At 32.5% G+C, this 20,988-nt stretch overlaps 1 protein-coding gene and 1 pseudogene across 5 annotated transcripts in view; one reads left to right on the top strand and one right to left on the bottom strand.

Annotated features, from left to right (window-relative positions):
- LOC114933108 (protein O-mannosyl-transferase TMTC1) overlaps positions 1-20,988 on the bottom strand; it is a 162,326-nt gene that overhangs the window by 13,411 nt on the left and 127,927 nt on the right. For all 5 annotated transcript variants that reach the window (XM_029305572.2, XM_029305575.2, XM_085484089.1 and 2 more), the window contains 5 exons: positions 20,694-20,883; positions 11,684-11,805; positions 11,433-11,597; positions 10,892-11,005; positions 532-672 (listed from right to left, as the gene is read on the bottom strand). In XM_029305572.2, coding sequence (XP_029161405.1) covers positions 532-672; positions 10,892-11,005; positions 11,433-11,597; positions 11,684-11,805; positions 20,694-20,883 — 732 coding nt within the window. The remainder of the gene's footprint in view (positions 1-531; positions 673-10,891; positions 11,006-11,432; positions 11,598-11,683; positions 11,806-20,693; positions 20,884-20,988) is intronic.
- LOC146722662 (uncharacterized) lies at positions 14,808-18,877 on the top strand (annotated as a pseudogene).

Raw genomic sequence — 20,988 nt, 5'->3', positions numbered from 1 at the left:
ATAATTTAGTTACCGCGCAAATGTGCCATAAATATATGTATAAGTTTAAAATAAAAATCTTCGGAAAAAGAGAATTAAATGAGATATATTTTTCGCGATTTACGCACGATGAGCGGAAAATTGTTACATTTACGCAACGGTCGACCGCGTGTGTCCCACTTCTACCCTTAATTAAACTTTAATTTATCAAGTAGGAAGGCGTTAATTAAACTTTAATTTTAACCATGCCACCAGAATTACAGCTCAAGCTAAATTTACCGGCGGAAACGCTATTCGTTCTAGGTCAATGACCCGTTGATAAAATGGTGAACTAGGAAATGAGATATTTTTATTACGTGGAAACAATCAACTCTACTACGACAAATTACTAAATGTTAAATATGTAAGTGATATGCGATCACTGAACGCGTCACGCCGATGAAATAATTGAGGAACAAATATGAGAACTGTATTAATAATTGATAAATAATCTTTGTGCAGCGCTATAATTGTAGCTACTTATTCTCTGAAAGAAGATATTTCTTCACTGACCTGTACAATCGTCCAAGATTATAATGTGCATTTACATGACCAGGTTGAGCATTAATAGCTGCTAGAAAATGATATTCCGCTTGATCATCTATCGTAAGAGTTCCGAGATTATTATGCGCACTGGCGTAACCTGGCCAAAGCCTGGAACAGATAAATTATCCTTTTAATCTCTTTAATACATTTAATCTCTTGTCGATTATGTACTTTCGCATTATGGCTATAAGTAAGTTGCATAAAATTCTGTGTGTCACGAAGAGATAAAAATTATTGATATTTTTTAATATCAATTTTCTTTTCATTAAAATCCGACTGTATGTTTCAATCTTTTATTATGTCATATAACGATAAATAATTATATTAATCCGCGTGTTTCCAATAATTATTAAAAATTTCGCACGCGGTAACCGTACAGAATGATGTGAAATTACTTAAATGAATCAAAGATCGCGGACAATTGGATAAAGGAAAAGAATGGGAAAAGCGAAGAGTGAGTTCGGTTCAACAGGACGCGAAAAGAAACAAAAGGATGGATTGAACCGCGCCAACGGAGGCTCTACAAGCGAGATAATGGATCAGAATTACCCCGGGCCGAATCCATTAGCCTTTGATGGCTTTCGTCATTCTAGATAGACTATTCTCGAGAATAGCATTTCCTACGAATCACGACCAAACGCATTTTTAAAACGCTTAGGAATACCGATAGAAAACCAGTCGACATTTGTGTTTAATGCAGACGCAAACACTTTTATTTAGTAGATATTTTCTTCAATTATAATGTGCACCATAACGCAATTTGCGTATCAAAATCAACTTTTATTCTCATTTGAAATTGAAAAAAAATAAAGCATTACTTTAGAAAAGCATGAATATTTTAAATACATTCCATGCTCTCAGATTGATTTCCAATATCTGTCGTTAAAATGCATAACCCCGGTTCTGAAATATCTTATATGGATAAGCTACAAATAAATACTTAGGTAAGATATTCCAACATTGAAACAGATATTAAATAAAAACTTGCCAAAACAGATCAATAAAACGAAAAATTGGGTTACTGCATAAACTGTTATGTATTGCCTGCAATCTTGGCTCAATGTCAACACATGTGTGACTATAACGGAAAATATTAGAACGGAAATATATCCAGCACATCTAAGCTCGGTTGTTTTGTAACGTTATAAGAGCCTGACAGGGGTTGCTTCCGAGAGCTCAGTAAGGGACCAGTCAAGGGCGAAGAAAAATACGGAGATGGAATTCGCGTAAGAGTTACACAGCGGAATGAGAAAAGCGGATAAAGGTCCAAAAGGAAATCCAATGTGAGCTATCCAAAATGACAAAAAAAAAAGACCGCAGGGGGTTAACGTTTTATATATACACGTATATGTTTTTTTTAGCAAAAGCGAGTACCTACTTCCATGCATGCATCCGGATATGACGGCGATATAGTTTTCAACGGATTAAAGTATAACGGCATAAAATATATAAAGAATATAAAGTACAAGTTTCAGGGAATAATAAAAGATAAATAATGTTTATAGACGATTACATAAAAAAGAAGTCGCTTTGCCGCTTCATGAAATTCTCCATCGCGATAAAACGAAAATTTCTCATCGCAGTCTCGGTTGTGGATAGTTATCAAATTCTTTGGAATTTCTTCCACCGTTTTAAAATGCAGACATGCTTTATACCTAGGCTTCCCTGCCTCCGGAAAAGAGGATTGCGTGGAAGGTATGCGTTGCTTCCGTCGAGGATAAGTCACAATCCGTGAAAATGTGCTAAGAGTGTGCGTGGGGCTGAGAGTACAAGGCAGTGAAGGATGGCGAAGTCTATCCGAATAGTAGCGAGCTCGCATGCTTTCCTTTAGGAAAATTCGGTCGAGGATCGCAACGGATTCAGAAGTTGCTCGGCATAGCTCGGAAAGAGCATTGTCCTGTCGAACGTAACGAGAAGTTTCTTGTAAGGAATTGACGGAAGTCGCCGTTTATACGAAACATTCCGCGGAGAAGAGAGTGTCGGTATGGGAAATCTGATTTATATTTGCGAGAGACTGCTTAATAAGCTCAATTAAAAACCGAGGAAGAATTAGCCGTGACGAGGAAACGGTGCTTAAAGATCATCTGCATGTTCTTCAAACAGAAGTCCCTAATCGGTTGTGGAACAGTCATCATTCTACCCTGAAGGGTAGTTACTGTTCACGCTCGATGACTCTTTTAAATTTCAAATTTTTGTAAAAACACCTCGATTTTTTTCGGAACTCTCTAATTACTTTTCTTCTTTAATCCCAGTTGAGATATAATCTCGAGATATTTATCTCCGAAAATGATACCATGTAATAATAAGAAGATTATTGCAATGAGTCATTTAAAAAACATTATAATTTACATCGCATACATTATATATTTCTCAACTGTATTATTTTTCAATTTTGTTACTAGAGTTATCTTTGAGGATGAAAATCCATTATATACTCTTTCCGATCAATCTCCGAAGCGATGTTGGAGATGCGTCGCACGTTTCCGAGGCTAACTTGAGATCGAGTTAAGAGAAAATCAATCAGCTGTTTCGTAAACTTTGTTAAAAGTTTTCGCGTGCGTGTATGTGTGTGTGAATGCGCGCGTACGTTGTCGGAAGTGCGTCTTGAAAATCACAGCACTCGAAGAAAATCGAAGAGAAGATACTTTGCTTTTTGTTGTTGTGTACGTGATTAAATTGTTGCGTCTTTCATGCTCGGCAAGCAAAGCGTTTGATAATCTTGGATTTTCATATCTCGCAATCTACATAGGCTATATAGGCTTGCTTCATCGCAGCATGTTCACCACCGCGTACAAAACTGCCTCGGACGCCAGTCGCCTCCATAAAGCTGTACAAAGTTTTAATGAAGGCTACTTTGTCGAATGGCCCAGCCTCTCGCAATAATTTTTTATTTGTGCTGACGCACACAAAAGCACATGTTCCTGGCAAGTAAAATCCGTCCGTAAACTAGGATGGACGACAATTTAAGCAATTTAATAGAAAATTATGTCACTGTACATATTTCATACGAACTATTCAGCAAAATATAAAATAAATTACTAACAAAGATTAAAAGTACAAATCAAGTAAATACATTAAAATTTTACTCGTTGTAGAATAAATTATAAATTATTTTAGATTGAAATTTTATATTAAAGAAACTGAATATTAGTTCAAGGATCCTTTTACACGTTCTTGTATTTTTGTAACATGAAATATATGAAATTTAAATATTGCGTTCATACTGTTGGCATAATATATATGAATGCTTAGCAAGCGTCGAAATAATTAATCATACATGTATTTTGAATACTGGCTGTGTTTCTTTCCTTCCTCCACAACTCGAGATTCTCCCGTGCGACGCGCGGAATATGTGCTGTCGAAAACTCGTGTAAAAGATGGAACGTCGCGCAGTGGTCTCCGGAGAGGAACGCAGAGAAACCTCGATATTTACACGTCAGGGGTTGCCACCCCCGTAAAGTACCTGGTGGGGCGCCGCGCGTGCCAGGAGTGTCTCTTTATTGGATAATAAATAACCTGTTTCATTTATAAGAAGGAGATAAAGTATGGTAGACTATGCTCCCCGGATAGATCCTTCCTCGCCGATTCTCTTTCCATGCAATATCATTTCCCGGAAGTTGAAATTGCCAACTATACAAACCATATCGTGTCTCTCTCCCCAACGTTATTAATACTATTTAGGAAATCTAGCATATCGAAGATTTATTTACTGCATCGAAGCGTTGTACGATCGGAGAGGAGATAAGGATAAATAGGATTTACCAATTGATGATTTTATCTTAAATTTAACATAAGCCTCAAGTTTGATTATATCGTCTGATAAAAATTGCGAAAACCAAAATCTGCATTTAAATGTAACATTATTGCAAAAAATAGAAATTGGACGTAACATACGGACAAAGTTTATTTTGCGGATAATTATATGCAATCCATTGAATATTCTGTAGACATATACGTATGTAATTACACAGATCAAAGAGAATTTCGAGAGGGAAAATATTCCAATGGCAATTCGATGATATTGATTGTCTATTGTTACTCTGTCCCAAGCAATTATAAATAATTAAATAAATTGACAAATGTGGTATCCCAAGAAAAAACGTCTATAATTTTTAAATTTAAAAATGTTACTTTAAAATAGAAAGAAAGAGAGAGAGAGAGAGAGAGAGAGAGAAAAGAATGAGTTCTTTTACGATGTACAAAAATCAGTAGCGAAGGTAAAGGAAGGAATGGCGATCTCGTACATCGAGACCATAAACTAAATTTAAATTCAAATACCGTACTCAACAAACTCGTTGCATTGCAATTTACCGTTGGTATTTACTGGAAAAGAAAGTCCGCGGCTAACCTAAGACAGCTTGGTGCTTGCAAGATTCTTCGTCGTTATTTTCAGTAAACCAGCTTTATGGCGGCAAAGTATCGTAAAGTTAAGGCAGCGACGTTGCTGGACTTTTGAAGATTGAAAGAGAAACACATAAAGAAGTTAAATCGGAAGATATGTATGCGTACATCAGACTCGATCATCAATTTTGTTACATGAATAAAAGTACAAATAAAAACACCTTTATTTTCGTTATTCATTACTCTGTTAACCAAGTTATTTAAATATAAAAGAAGATAATTTTTCCTTCAAAATAGAATTGGTTATCTTGTTAAAGACTATTCTTTCTCAAATATATATCTACTTAGTTTAGATTGTATTATTTAAAATAATTTTAATAATTGCCGAGATCCTTCTTTTATCTAACAATAAATGTATTTACGTATCTGCTAATTGCTATGTTTTTTTTTAGTTTCGTGAAATTTAAATAACGTATGATTTATTAAGAAAATATTGATAAGTATAAATTCTGCACCGTTAGAACATTGCTTTCTATAAATATTTCATTGCGAACACGAAACAATGACGATGCGTTGCTTCATTGCCTCGAAGAATCGATGGGCAAGCTATATATGTATAGGCTTGCATTGCTAGTAGCACGTCGGAAATGTTGGTGGATAAATTGGCCGCACGGCTTCCACTGTACCTTCCCTTTCTATAGCACCCTACACATCGTGTGTTCATTGTACGCATGCACGTTTCATGTTGGTTCAATACATTTCGATCGATCCGATAGATTCCACCAAGTTTCAAAGGAGAAAGATAATTGTTGCATATAGATATATACGATGAGAAATAATATTTGCAAAATATATTCGAATATTTTCGAATAATACAAGATTTTATTGCAATAATGAAATATTCAATTAAAAGCCATAAACATTTTTTACGAGTTCATTAATCATCACTAACAAAAGCATTAAAAGTTATATATGCACGAGTTTACACAAAGAAACATTATTAAAATCGCTTTGTTTAAATACAGCGAAAAAATGTTACGAAACAACGATGTTCTCATATAGCTGTAGTATGTATGTTATGGCAACCGCATCTTAAACTTAGTTATGGTAATTTTATTTCATAATTTTTGCGAGAAACTGGGCGCGAGAAAGTTCCACTTTACACTCTTTGAATTAATAAGTACAGTGTGCAATGAATATACGTGGTAAACTTTCGAAAATAATCTTAATTTTTTATTTATAATTCTAAGACAAGTACAGATGTAAAAAGATCAATATAAAACGATTGAATGATGATGTAAAGATTCTCATTTGCATAAAAAAAGGCAACAAAACTGAGTATAAAGAACTATTTTATATTAATACGATGGATTTTATATTATGGATGAATTCTCGCAAAGTGCACTTGAAGAGCAATATGTAGTAAATTATTGTTAGACTATCGATATTATTCAGGCAAATATAGCTGCTGTAGAAGCGCGCGACTCGTTTTCTGAACGTTTCCTTCTACCAGCGATTGTCCCAAGAATTTTTATTGCGGATCAGCGTATTCAAGGGATTTTCTTCGCACTTGATTTACTGCGAGATACAGAACTCGCACACACCAAGCTTGGTTTTATGCCCGAGGCTGAATAATAGTAAAAGCGCGGCGTCGTAAAACTGCAATCAAATAATGCATTATCGTAAATATAAGGCTGTATAATGTCCGTGTAAAATTCTGATGGTTTATATATCTCGTCCATGGCCAGTATCTATGGTCCAGCAACAATGCATCACCTGCAAATGGCGCATATCGCGGCGTAAAATAACGATATCAACTACAACCGGAAATTTTTACAACGCGTGTATACCCTTTTACACAGACATTGCGACAAATTTCCATAATTTCCATAATTTGTGTTTGAGTGAATCTATTTTATTTTTACACGGTATGATAAAATTTTCCGAGCATCACTGACAGAGATTAATTCGAGAGAAGGGAGCGAGCGAAAGAGAGAGAGAGAGCTGCACATTTTGTTCATATAATTTATTTGCTTTGATTTATCTCCATACGTAAATCGACGTAATAAAGTGACATTTTTCGTCATTATTGTAAAACAAATTAAAAGCTTAAGAAATGAAAAAATAACTTTGCTTTTTACATATACGCTAAGAAACATTCGAGAAGCTTAAACACAATAAGAAGATAGTCGTTGACATAAAGGGAAGTAAGAATATCATGAAACTCTGGCATTTCATGGTTGTCGACCAAGAGAATGAACGGATGGACCGATAGGGGAATAACGCGACTATATACCGATGTAACGTATCGGAAAGAGAAACTTGGCTACGAGCAAAAAGAGAGCGTTTCTACGATACAGTTCGCTTTTCCCGGCGAATGAAAAGCAAACAGAAAAGTCGCGTCTTACCTCGATTCTATGACGTTCCATCGAATATGCACGCCTCTCCTTTTTTTATTCCGTTCTGTCTTCCTCTTTACGCCCTCGCTCGCAATTCTCAGGACACCTCGCGCCATTCTTTCCACGAATGCAATAAGCGCTATAGAGGAAAAGGAAGGGAGAGAGTTGGAAGCTAAAGGGAGCGCTGTCTTGGAGGGAATACCCCGAGAGAACTCTATGTTCTTCCGGTGACGCTCAATTATTACTCGTGCACGGACCAGGTCAATCTCGGACTACTTTAAATTACTTACTCGGCACGATATTCCGGAGGGAGGTGAAACTTCGCCGCGGCTCTCCTCGGGGAAATTTCGTACGACAGATCGAAAACTAATTCGTCGCGCGAGGATCAAAACTAGAACGGAATGTCGCAGCCGATAAATGAAACTTGACGCAACGAGATGGCAGAAATGTGAGACGTATATGTATACGAAAAGGAGATCGCGCGAGTTATTATTTTTGAAATGGAATCGCAAATTAGGCTATACGACTGCAAAACGTTGCAAATTCGAGGCAAATGAGTTGAACGATCTTTCATCAATTTACGATCCAGTATCGAGTTACGTTTCCGTTAGAGTAGCAACGTGCAAAACAAGCGGAGAAAATTGCCAGTTAGAGGTGAAGATTCGATTTTTCAGAGCCAAAACTGGTCGATCCATAGAATGCGATGCGGTGACAGGACGCGATGTGGTGACAGTAACGGAAAGTGGCGGAAAAAGAAAGAGAGGTGAGTGAGAGAGGTGCGACAGAATGGTGAGAGAGCTCAGCGTAGGAAATGAGATCTATAAGTGAGCGAACTGGACGAGTGCACGGGTGCACAGCCGAAATGCAATTTTCATCCAACTGCAGCCGTCCGCTCTTGCATTCGCAACGACTACAGTTGCCGACCAATTTTCTCCGTTCTCTTTTCCCTTCTCATTTATCTCGGTTTTTTCCGCGTCGCCATTTTCTCGATATGTTTACCAGATTGATTGCGTTCGCGTAGACAAATAATTCGATATTACGGTGAAACAATCTGCGAACGTGATGTTACAAAATGCATTACACGTATATAGCGCTGCGCGCGAGGTAAAATGTTGTACAAAGAACAAGAGAGTTCGATTTATCAGTTTGTTGCAGATGATTAACCGATGATGAAACATCGCGTGAAACATCGACGAAAATATGCGTTGCGGAACTTTAAACGTAAAACTAGAACGCGTTTATTTTTTTTTTCTTTTTGATGATTATTATTTTTTACCGCGTTATAATCCTCGTTGTGCGAGATCTCATGGCAAGTGGGATTACGAAATTCGCGAGATACGCGTAGGGAGGAAAACGCGTAGACAAAAATTACAGAAGTACAGAACGCTGCGCGAATCAAGAGAGAAAGAGAAAACGAAACAGAAAAAGCGAACGACTAGTTACCACTTCATCTCGAGCGCAGTCGAGCTGCGGCTAATTAATGCACTTTTGTCGGTTTGCTACGACTCTGCTCGTGCTATGTATGATGGAAAAAAGGGTGGCTTATAATAGTCGAGAAACAGAGAAGAGAGCATGTGGTAATAAGATTGTATTGCACGCTTATTCTTTTAATAATAATATTCCGCATCTTTTCTATCATGCACGGAAAACAAAAAATTAAATGAGCGATAGATTATGACAACAAATCATTTAGAAAAGAGAAAAAAAAGAGGAAGAGAGATGAGATATAATAATAAAATAATGCAATATGAATGTAAAATTATATATTTTGAAATATATTTTTATAATATTATTCTATGAAAAGGTGCGCATTATTCTATGAAAACCTGAAGCAGAAGACAAGCATTTGGCGAGTTGGTTAAAAAAATGTAAATCATGGATTTGCAATTATATTGTATACCGGCGACTTTATGCATTAATTTACCATCGTCTATCTCCTAAAGCTAAAGGAATTATTACAAAGTTACAAAAGATACGAAGCCGAAAGTTAATTAAAATTTCTCAATAATGCTGAAATTTATAAATAAATCTTCTTAATTACTATTTCTCTTCACTTTTCATCTCGCAATATTCTTCATAAAAGTTATAAAGCCATATTGAACACAAGCGTGTACATCGTGATGACACGTTCTTTTACAAAACAATATTCATATTCATGAATTTGTGTTTGATCTCTGTTCGTCCGTAATTTTTATCAAAATTGATACATAAATATAAAATTTAATAAACGAGAAATTTTCTACAAAATTTCGATCAGTAATGACAAACTCTTTGAAGCGATTATTTACTACAGCGATCATCGATTGTTTGATAATGGAAAAATTACAAGTGATTTAATTAGTAAGTTTTATAGAAATTTTTCATGGAAGAAGAACTCAAATAAATATTTAATAGTTTCACATATTTTTAAAGACATTACAAATACACACTTACATTTATTTCAAAAATTTGCATAAGGAGTAAGATTTGATATTATATTTAAAATATTTTGGAGATTCTTAATATTATGGATGCGTCATAATATTTTTCATATCTTAAAAATAATTTTAATTTTCACTCCTTTGAGAAGGTATATATCGACTGTGTCAACTCGTATAAAATGTATAATTTGATGGATTTAATGCTAACGCATGCTCAGGTTATTTAATTATATTCTTCGGGTTATTATAAATATTGTATGATCAAGTATATTAAATTTTGTTAATCTCTTCAACTCTGACAGCTTAATAGTCTAATTATATTATTCACTATACATATATGTTCTCTATTTTTGATAAAAATAAAATCGACATAAAAGAACGTCATATTTGTATATCACAATAATAATTAAAATAATAATAGTAATATATGTATAACAATTAAAAAAGTTATGACAATGTATAATAAAATATTGTAATATATTATATTGTTTTAACTAACAATATTAAAATTATAATACTGCTTTTCAGTTGTTTATTCATATTGTGTCAATTATCACAAATTTCAACTCGATTATTTTATAGATGGTTGTCATAACAAAAATATTTGTCGGGAAATGATAAATCAATAGCAGTAAGATTTAATCAATTTTCTGGTGTAATATTTAAAGCGTATAAAAAAATCGAGTTTATTTACAAACAAAATATAATACAAATAAGCGTACATTATAGAAAATGAAGAAAGACGTATTGCAAATAATCAAGAAAAGTTTTTATTATTGAACAAACTAAGAATTTAAAGTTAAAGGATTTCTAACTTTTCTCAAAACATCAGAATATGAATTGCAAGATATAACTTCTGAGTATTTTAGTACTGAAGGCATGTTTTTACTAAATGTGTATTAATAAATAATTAGAAGATGGCGCGCCTCAAGAGAATGAACTGCAGAGAATATTGATTATACCGTAGAATGGAAACAATTCTACGTCTACACTCTATAACTTGAGATAACAAAATGAAACGAAGTCGTGTCTGTATATGAAGTACATCCTTGAATTGCCAAGATAATAAATGCCCCATTGTCTTCACGCGAGTTGATGAACGTCACTTTTGTTTCAACGTGCACCTCGAGATTTTCTACATCATGTAAGGAAGAGAAACATACTTACCAGAGAGCCAACTGGTAATGGTGGACCGCAAGATTCGGTTGCGATGTGTCTTTGAGGAAGTTAGCAAAGTTGTAATGCATCTTGGCATTGTAGGGCAGAGACCGCAACCCCGCTCTGAAACAAGATGATTTGAGGTCAGACGGGACCTTTCTCTCGACCTCAATGCGACCCTACCACCCTCATCATCCCATATCTACGTTAGTTATGTTTTGCAGCTCCATACATAGCCAATCGGCGCCTGGTGTCTGCACCGAGTTCGTGAACGTATACAACACTGGCACTATGCCAACCTCCTTGTTTAAGCCGGAACTAAGCAGTCGCCATAAATGTCCACGATATCTTCGCGTGACAAAATCATTTTTGCAAGGCTCGGAGATTGCGTGCAACGATTCTTTATATTTACCATTACTGCGAAAAGTTTATTTAAAATTACATGTACGCTTTGTAACGTTATTGATCGCGACCAAGTTTTTCTGTTCAAACGAATTAATTTCAGTTAATGAAAAACGTGTAATGTGGAAAATAATCTCTGATCACCTACTTGATTAAAGTTTCTCTAGATGTCCAATCTTTATTCCGAAGAACCGTTTTGAAACATCCTAGAACGAGCAGGAAAACTACGCCTGTAGTGATCCAGCTTCTTCGTCGAGGCACAGCAGCCCAGCTCACTTGCATACCGTAGACGATTAAAATAATCCATCCGACGCTGCAAAGTTACATCCAAAAATCATATCGTTTGTTGTAAGAATCATTATAATTCTGTTGTAATTTGTAACGTTTTAATGAAGTTACCTCGGTGTATATAAAACTCGTTCCGCCACAACGAAACCCACGGTAACGAAGAGATTGGACGCAGGTAGGAACGGCAATACCAGAAACATCCAGCCAAGAACGAGAGGTGGATGCCTCTGTTGCTAAAAATTAAAAAAAAAGAGATATGACGCATTGCTGAAGACATTCACTGACGCAAGGTTAAAATCCTTGTTAAACTCAACATCGAGATTTCTGCATTGAGATCTTTTCGGAAGCAAACTTACTGCAGAAGTTTCATCATGCTGGATGAACGTACTCGATTAAAGTTTACGTTATACTACGAGTTTATACTGCTTTTGCATGAAACTCGCCATACTCACGAAATTATGTTTAAATTCTGCACTCGCAAGTTTTAAATATATAATGATTCAAAGTATGATCTGTATATATATATATATATATATATGTGTATATTGATTTGACACGCTCTTATCTGTAAACTCTAAAAGATAAATTCTATATCCATTACTGAAAAATACACTTTCATAGAAAATATAGATGTAAATGAATTAAAATCAAATGATAAATTGAAGTATTATGTAATACAAACAGCATTTAAACGCGTACCTACATTCACGAGGAAAAAGAATGTTTTTACATTTCCTAGTAAGAGTCCAACAATTTAACAATTTCTAAAATCCAACAATTAACAATAAGAAGCAATTTTTATCCAGAAGCAAAAAAAGAAAATAAAAATTGTAGTGATCTTATCGTTTCTCTTGTGTTGAAGTGTGTATCATCTAATCCACACCATAAAAAATCTAATAAGAAAAACTGGAAAAAAGACTTTTAATTTAAAAATTTTTTTTAATTATAAGATATGTTTAAATTCAAAGATTAATAAAAATACTATGAATAAAATATGTGTATATGTATAAAATATTTAAAATAAATTAAATGATATTCTAACCGAATATCATTCGAAAAATAATTTCAAAATTACTCGTGTTTCCAATATGTTTTATGATAATCAGATACTTAAAGTATCTTAAAACAGTTTTGCAATTTACAGATATATATGTTGATATATTTAAAATTTTAAAGAATTAATATTTTTATTTAGATTTTAAATATAAAATTTCCACTGTAATTTTCCCGTTTGTTTAATAAAATATGTTATTGTATATAGCAGAAATCATATTAATATTGTATTAATCTATATTTAAATATATTATGTATAAAATATAATGCGATAATTATTGCACATAATATTTAAACAATTTATAAATAGATCTGGACAATTGAAAAATACATCAAGTGAACAATAAATTTTCTTTCGACAAGTTAATCTATCAAAGAGCGAATTTTTTTAAACTTTAATATCAAAAAATTAGTTGGCCAATAATTTATTATTCGATAATATCGTTGCATAAGTTCAGAAAAACGTAGATGCAGTCGGTAAGATTTTTATGAATAAAGATAAAAATAATCTTACCTAATCTTATCCAATTTTATCCAATGAAAAAACAGAGAAATAAGGTAATCGTGTCAAAAGAGATTTAAAGCCATCCCCTGCAGAACTTTTATGGGCCAATCCATGTAAAGGAGGTATATCTGAACATCTGTTCAAGTCAAACGGGGGAAGCAGTGATATGTTAAAGTCCGAAAACAACTGTCACTAAGGCTTTAAACGGTCGGACTGATATTCGTAAATGTTGGCTCGAGCGAAAGCAAAGGCGACTAAAAGCGCAACACAAAAATCTTGATAACAATTTTGGAAAACGGCTTTTGTCTGCGTCGTAATTTGATATAGATATTTTTGAACATCCTTTTCGCCCGTTATATAATACGAAATTAATAAACGACTCTGAAATAAAAATGCTGATAATCCGAATATCGGGTGTATCAAGTGTCCGAATCGTGAGATAAAACATATACTATTGAATTCTACAGCTGTTGACACTGCGGATACTGATCGTTCGCATACAAAATTATTGCGTAAATCAGACCATCAGGAGCATCTATCGTCTAAATTGCAGAGCGCCTCGGGAGAGAAGCACGGTCGCGACACAAATGAAATGCTCCATAAACCTACGGTATCACGTCACACGCACGGATTGTCAACCTACGAAGATGAAGAGGATGCTGGACTGCGACATACATCTTCACACGTACACGCACAGCATGCGCGCTTCCGTGTAACGAAAGATCAGGAAACAGGAAACAATATACCGAAACGGAAACATGCAAAATGGACGCGCACAGACTCTAGAGCATCACATGCATCTTATGTCTCTCACTCTACAAAATCCTATGAATTCGAAACATCGGACGAGAGAGAAAAGCAGAAGAAAGTTTATATCTAAATAAACATCATATATAAACCTGGGGAAGATGATAGAAGAATTTATACATACACATCAGAAAGGATGTAAATTTTCATAAATATGAAATAAATATTGATAAAAATAATTATAGTCAAATAACGAATTCGGTACTTCAACACGATTCATCGATTGATTCGCACAACGAGAAAAGTATCAGAGACAGAAATAAACAGAATCTGAATGGAATTCAACATTCTACTATCCATTCTACAACGTCAACAGGAACAAAAAAGGGAATTGAAAAACAAAACAATCAGGAAACATGTTAATAACAAAAATTCCTACGGGCATGTCTACGCAGCATGCTAAATTTGTGAACGTCGATATCAAACATTATCACTCGAGAGATCAGAATGTTGCCGCCAACAACGCAACGTCATTTTCATCGAGTTTATCTGATAATAAAGAGAGCAAACGTACAAATAACATGCTCGCGTCGCCATCAGTCGATGATGGATCGGCTAGAGTTAAAACGAAAACTGAGAAGAACTATGGCGCTCTAGAAAAGACACGTTCTGTAATTGATAATGATGTGACGTCAACGGGGATTGAAATGGGTTTCAGTGGAATTGAAAGTCATCCATCGGTCCATTCATCGTTATCTCATGTTCATTCAAAAACACATCTGGGAAATCAAAAAGTGCATCAGCACCAGCGGATACGAAACAAAACATTTGACAGATGCAAAGACGCTGATTGATAGTCAGATTAAGGATTATGATTTATAAACAAATCAAGAAATTACCATCAATGTTGCGTCATCGACGTCAGAAACAATGCCTTCAATTATAAATGAGTATCATCATAGAATCGAATTATCAGATGAAGAAGTCACCGATCAAAGAAAATTACAATACATAAAAACCAGAAGAATTCGTATAATATTGAAAGGAAGAAAATAGAATCATATCACATAGAAAATAATTAAAAATTAATGACTATATGCTGTAAAAACGTTCAAATTCTTTTTTTCTAATAATGGACAACAATGTTCTAATAATAGACAATCACAAAACAATTTAGTAAAAGAAACGTTATCTAAAATTTTCAGAGAAATACAAAAAAAAAACAAAATAATATTGAAAGAAAAATTTAAAGATATTGGAAGTATAATATCAATGAGAGGAGCGTAAATAAAATATATCACAATGTTTTACTGAAATATACGTCAGTTATTTCAAATAAAAGAATATATGCAAGCAACAAGATAAAAGATAAAAATGAAATATACACTGATAATTCTGGTACAGAAAGTGAGATTAATTTTATATAGACGAATAAAATATCTGAAAGAGAAAGATAACATAAATAAAATATCAACGGATTTAGCAACGTTAAATAATAGTTTTAATATCGAGAATCAAAACAATATATTAAAAATGTCAATTGACTTATATAAAGAGATGTTGCAAAGAGATCAGCATAAATCAAGTATTCTGTCGGATACTAACAGAATAATCGATACTGATATTCAAGATAAATATCGGCATAAATTAATTTCTTCAACTGATACAAAAATACAATTCATGATCGATCATAAATCTAATATTTTAAAGAAAAAAGAAACAATTAAGTCAGAGACTCTTAATAATATATTGATAAATGGAAAAAAATGTAAGTTTCAAATAATAATATCACCATTATCAAACGCACAGAAGCACAGAATAGAAAAAAAAATATTATAAAATTAGTGAGATCCGCAGGGTCATTAGTTAATAATATTAATAAAGCTGCACATGACGCAATGCAAAAAAATCTGCATTTAATCTTTTAAACATCGCAAAAATAAATAAACAATACAGATATGACGATCAAATAGCAAATGTAGCAGATACTGGAAAAATAAGAGCAGAAATATTAAGCTCTAAACATTTCATCAAACATATCAAATAATACTTATATTTGCTCGTATTCGCGAGATATATATTATATTTGTTTCAATTCCCGACTTATATTAACGAAAGACTATTAACTTTAAGATATGTTATATTGATTTGAATTGAATTTTTTACTGAAGAAGGCTGCGTGCAGTCGAAATGTTTGTTTGTAATATAAATTGAATAAATTGTTTATTTTATATCACCTTAATAAATGCTCGTTACGTTGGTCTTTAAATAAATTTCATCGAACATTTTAAAAATGACGCAAAAGAAAAAACGCAACAAAATAAAACATCATAAAATAATTACTTCAAGTACAGAATTCTCGAAAGGAATCAATTCTAGCAAAATGAAAAATGCACGTCAAGAGTTATTGAAAGATGTAACGGCGTCTAACTCACGTACAAAGTGCAACACGAACACATTAGTGATATTGTAAAAGAAAGTTTAAAAGTTACTTGGAAGCACCAAAACGTCAGCGTAAACAAAATCTTCCGAAAAAGTTGAGAGTAAATCTCAAGAAAAATTAGTAAGAAATTCAACGAAATCTAATTCATATGCAAAATCGAAACTAAAAAATAAAATGATTTAAATATTTTGAAAGAAGGATAAATTTAAGAATCTTAAGCGCAGAAACATTAACAAATTCAGCGATTTTTTCAATAATCTTCAAAATGTACAACAAAACAAGATAAATAAGAATTTATTATATGATCTAGAACTCCATAATATATTATGTATAGGAGAAATAAGAATGAGAAGATATTGAAAATAATCTTACCAATACTGTAGATTTGATCGTATTATCAAAAGAAGTAAACTCCAACATTCTTAATGATAAATATCATAGTTACGTAAAAACGATATTTAATAAAACATCATTGTCTAATTCAGAAATGCAAATTGTTAAACGTGCTGGATATAATTCAAATATTCAGCTAATATTAACACAAATGACATTTTCCAATAATATAAAAGAACATGAAATAAATAAAAACACATACACACTGTTATATAAAGAGAAAGTCGTAAATTTAATATCTGTGCATCATCTTCGAATAGTCAAAATACTAGTAAACACGATTTATCAAAAATATTGTCATAATCCAGTTTATACACTACATTACAAATGAATAATGTACATTTAAGAAATGTTGCAGAAGACGATCAGAAATGAATATTTACTTCCACTAATAATCAAGATAAGCAAAACAAAATATTACACATTCAAGATTCTAAAAATCAAAGAATAACAAAATCTAAAAATAAGAATAACTTTTTGAGAAAAATTCATGATAATGAAACGGCTGCAGTATCAAGACAAGCAACGAGTTCTAACAGTGTTAAAAACGAGCATCAAAATAATTTATTAAAAGCGACATCGTTAATTAATTTGTTTGCAGACACGCAGAACATGCAAAAAGACGAGTCGAGTGTTTGTAAGAAACAACACTTAATTACTACAGATTCCATAATATCATCGGATTCAAACATCTCCGGTTATTTGAATAGTCTTCATAAAAGTGATCTCGAAAACTAATTGAAATATCATTAAGTAATTCTCACACAAAATCCAAGGCGTAAAAATAAAAATTATATACATAAATATTCTGACAAAGAAGCACACGGGCATTTTTAGCGCAGACAGATCAGGGTAGTAATATATTGTAATTTCCAGTGAATTAAAAAATCAGAAACGAGATCAATTATTTTAAAAATCGTTATCTGACTTGTATACAAAAACGAGGAATGAGAAATAGTACGATAATAAAAACGGTATAAACAGTATAAAACAGTATTAAAAAAACGTCGAATGTTGCTTTAAATACAAAAATAAAAGCCTTTCAATAATTTAAAATAAAAAACAATTCACACGGTCTAGTTAATGCCTATTCAAAAAAGTTAACAGAAAATGAAAATATTTTCCAGATAGATGTAATTAAAAATAACCTTTCAAAAACATCGTCGGATTTATTTTCCGAAACACAGGTTAAAAGTGATTCAATAATTCTAAAAGATGACTGTGAAAACTCTGCTACAGTAAACACAACAATTAAAACAAAAAGCAACAATTACCGTAATTAACAAGATTTACGTCAAAGTAAATTCTTGTCGAGCAGTGCTTAAGATAGCCAACATAACATTAAATCAACATCGTTAGGGAATTCTGACGTAACAGTATCAGCTACGAATGAAAATATTGTTAAAAGCGGAAAGGCCAAAAAAATGAAATCAATTTAACTTGTCAACTTTGGAGAAATATATAATAATATCAAAAAAGAACACTTGAATAACTAGCCGATTACAATTCTTGCGGAAAAACGCACAGAAAATAAGAATAAGTTTAATGATTCGAAAACAACTGAGAAAGTTGCTATCTATACAGGAACATCAGCAGTAGCACCAACCACCAATAATATTGAAAGCGAACAACATGATATTCACGTAGAAGATCGAAGCAAATTGGAAGATAGTTGGAAGAAAATTTGGAGTGCTATTTTAGATACTTCAGCCGAGATGATTGCTTTGAAATAGAAGAATAAAAGTAAAACGAAAAGCATTTTGAATAATAAACTGGCAACGGTTTTGTCTAATGAGGTACATGCAAAAATAATAAACAAAGAAAAATGTGACGTAATAAATAATTTAGCATCTTCCGTCAACACTGAAGAAGCGCAACGTTCGATCACATCTGCAATATCATCTGCATTTGCATCAACTTCTAGCAACATGAAAATAAATATTGTCACGAAATATGATCAAATTAATAATAAAATGTCGACAATATCGCTGATTACTTCACTCTCGAAGAATATTGAAAGAGATAAAAAATATATTTTTTCAGACCAGATATCTTTACATCTATTAGATAAAATAAACAGATGTGACAAAGGATGTCGAAAAAATTCATTAGCCAGGCTACTAACTTGTACAAGGTAAACAAGTCATGCATTATCAATGATTAGTAATTATTTTACATAATAAATTTATTATAAATTCATAAATAGTAACTTCATATTAAAGCTATTTGTTAAAATAAATATTATATTATATATTTAAAAATTTTTTTATTTGAAAAATATAAAATTCAAAAAGTTAATTTATATTGATACGTTAATTTGTTTATTAATAAAATTTTTAATTATTCTATTTTATATCGATAATAGGCAAACAATATAGCATAGAATATAGTGAAATTTTACTGATAAAAAGAAATTTCAAAGGACCTTCAAATAACAAGTTACAAAAACAGTGTACTATCACCGCTTATTGCATATTGATTAATTCTATGAGAAGTATATAAAAGTATACGTACAATATTAGTGAATAAGCAAATTTTTTGCACCGATTGCCCACTCAAATAGATTAGAGTAAGTAATTATACAATATACATATGTTACATTATGCATCAATTAAAAGTAATTTAATAATTCTATTTTTATATGCCTGTTAAATGGACTATTTTAATATTAATATATAATATATATACTATATATTTTATAAATTTTACATGTTTTTAAAATAACGTTTAAATATAATATAAATAATAGATATTTGAAATATAGCTCTGGTGTAAAAAGAAAAAAAAAAATATATATATACTGCCATCATCATTATCGAGATTTATTATTCAAGAATTTATTTGATATAATTATCATAGTTTATATCGCATTGTAAAAAAACATTTATCAGATAAAACTTTAAAAAGATACTGTCCATTAAAAAAAATATAGTAAATGCTCTGTATAAAAACAATTTTATTTCGACTTTTCTCCAAATGGATATTGTAAAGGCAAAGTTTATGTTGGAATAAAAAAACATTTATAATTATTTTTTAGACATTTGCAAAATCTGACTACGTTAAAGCATTCTATTGTATATCTAGATATATATGTATATATATATATATATATATATATATATATATATATATATATATAAAGAGCTGATGACGGAATAAAAAGTAAAACCACACCTATAAAAAGATCTTTCTCCTCGGGGGCAGTCATATAAATGCTCAGACCCGCTCCACGCGTAAAAGTAAGGATGACCTCGTTCGAAAAAAAGTCTGTTTCCACTTTAGACTTGCAAAGAGCCAGATAGCCGACGGCAGATAGAAAAACGCGGGGCGACATTAAAAGATATGACATATCTTTGGAAAAATAAAACAATTGATGTACGGACAGCAAAATTTGAAAGAGAGTCATGAAATCGAAGATTCAGTGATGATCATTACTGACGAATGATTCAGAGGGACACGTAGAATAATAGATATAATTTACGATGCGCGCTTATCGTTTGACTTACAATTAGAGTTTGTGTCACATTTGGTTACTACACAAGTCCCTTTATGACCCTCGAGTCGAGTGCAATTTCATCATCGTCGACTATGTCGGTCATGACCGACAGGAACTAGAAGCTCGAAGTACCTTTCTTGTTACGCCAGGCCCACGCCAGGTCGAAATGTTTAACCGCAGGATGACATTTTACAGATGATAACCATTCATTTCATTTTATTTTATTTTATTTTGTATTAGTGAGATAGACGATAATGTCAGCGAATCTGCGATACCACTTGAAAGAAATTGTTTTTTTTCTTTCTTTATATCTCTCGATATATATCAAAATATAGTATAAGAATTAATATTTTTAGATCTCTTCTCAAAATCTATCTATAATAATATTTTTGGCTGTAATAATTTATATATGTTTCCTCTCTGCCCAAGTATAGAGTAACTATATAATCTGCGATTTGATATTATCCAATTTTTGTACACTCACCTCGAAATCCGTGAAGGCTTTGTACGTGAGAATCAGACAACCGCTGAAAAATATACAGGTGGCCAGATTTCTGGTATCCGTAAAAGACGTAACCAAAGGAACAGATCCCATTTGCCAATCATGCGAGAGTATAGCCGGACACAGAAGTAACCAACAATTCAACGCCGCCAAGTAGCAAAAAGTCAGCAATCTGAAAATAACAATGATACGATTGAAGATTGAAAATGCATACGCACGCACACATGTATTGTACAATTGTACAATGTAGTTGTAAATAAAATATTTCGCCTTTTAT

The sequence above is a fragment of the Nylanderia fulva genome, unplaced genomic scaffold (assembly GCF_048542155.1).
Source record: "Nylanderia fulva isolate GAGA-0341 unplaced genomic scaffold, ASM4854215v1 Scaffold29, whole genome shotgun sequence".
Lineage (NCBI taxonomy): Eukaryota > Metazoa > Arthropoda > Insecta > Hymenoptera > Formicidae > Nylanderia > Nylanderia fulva.
This window is presented reverse-complemented; position numbering and strand designations above follow the sequence as displayed.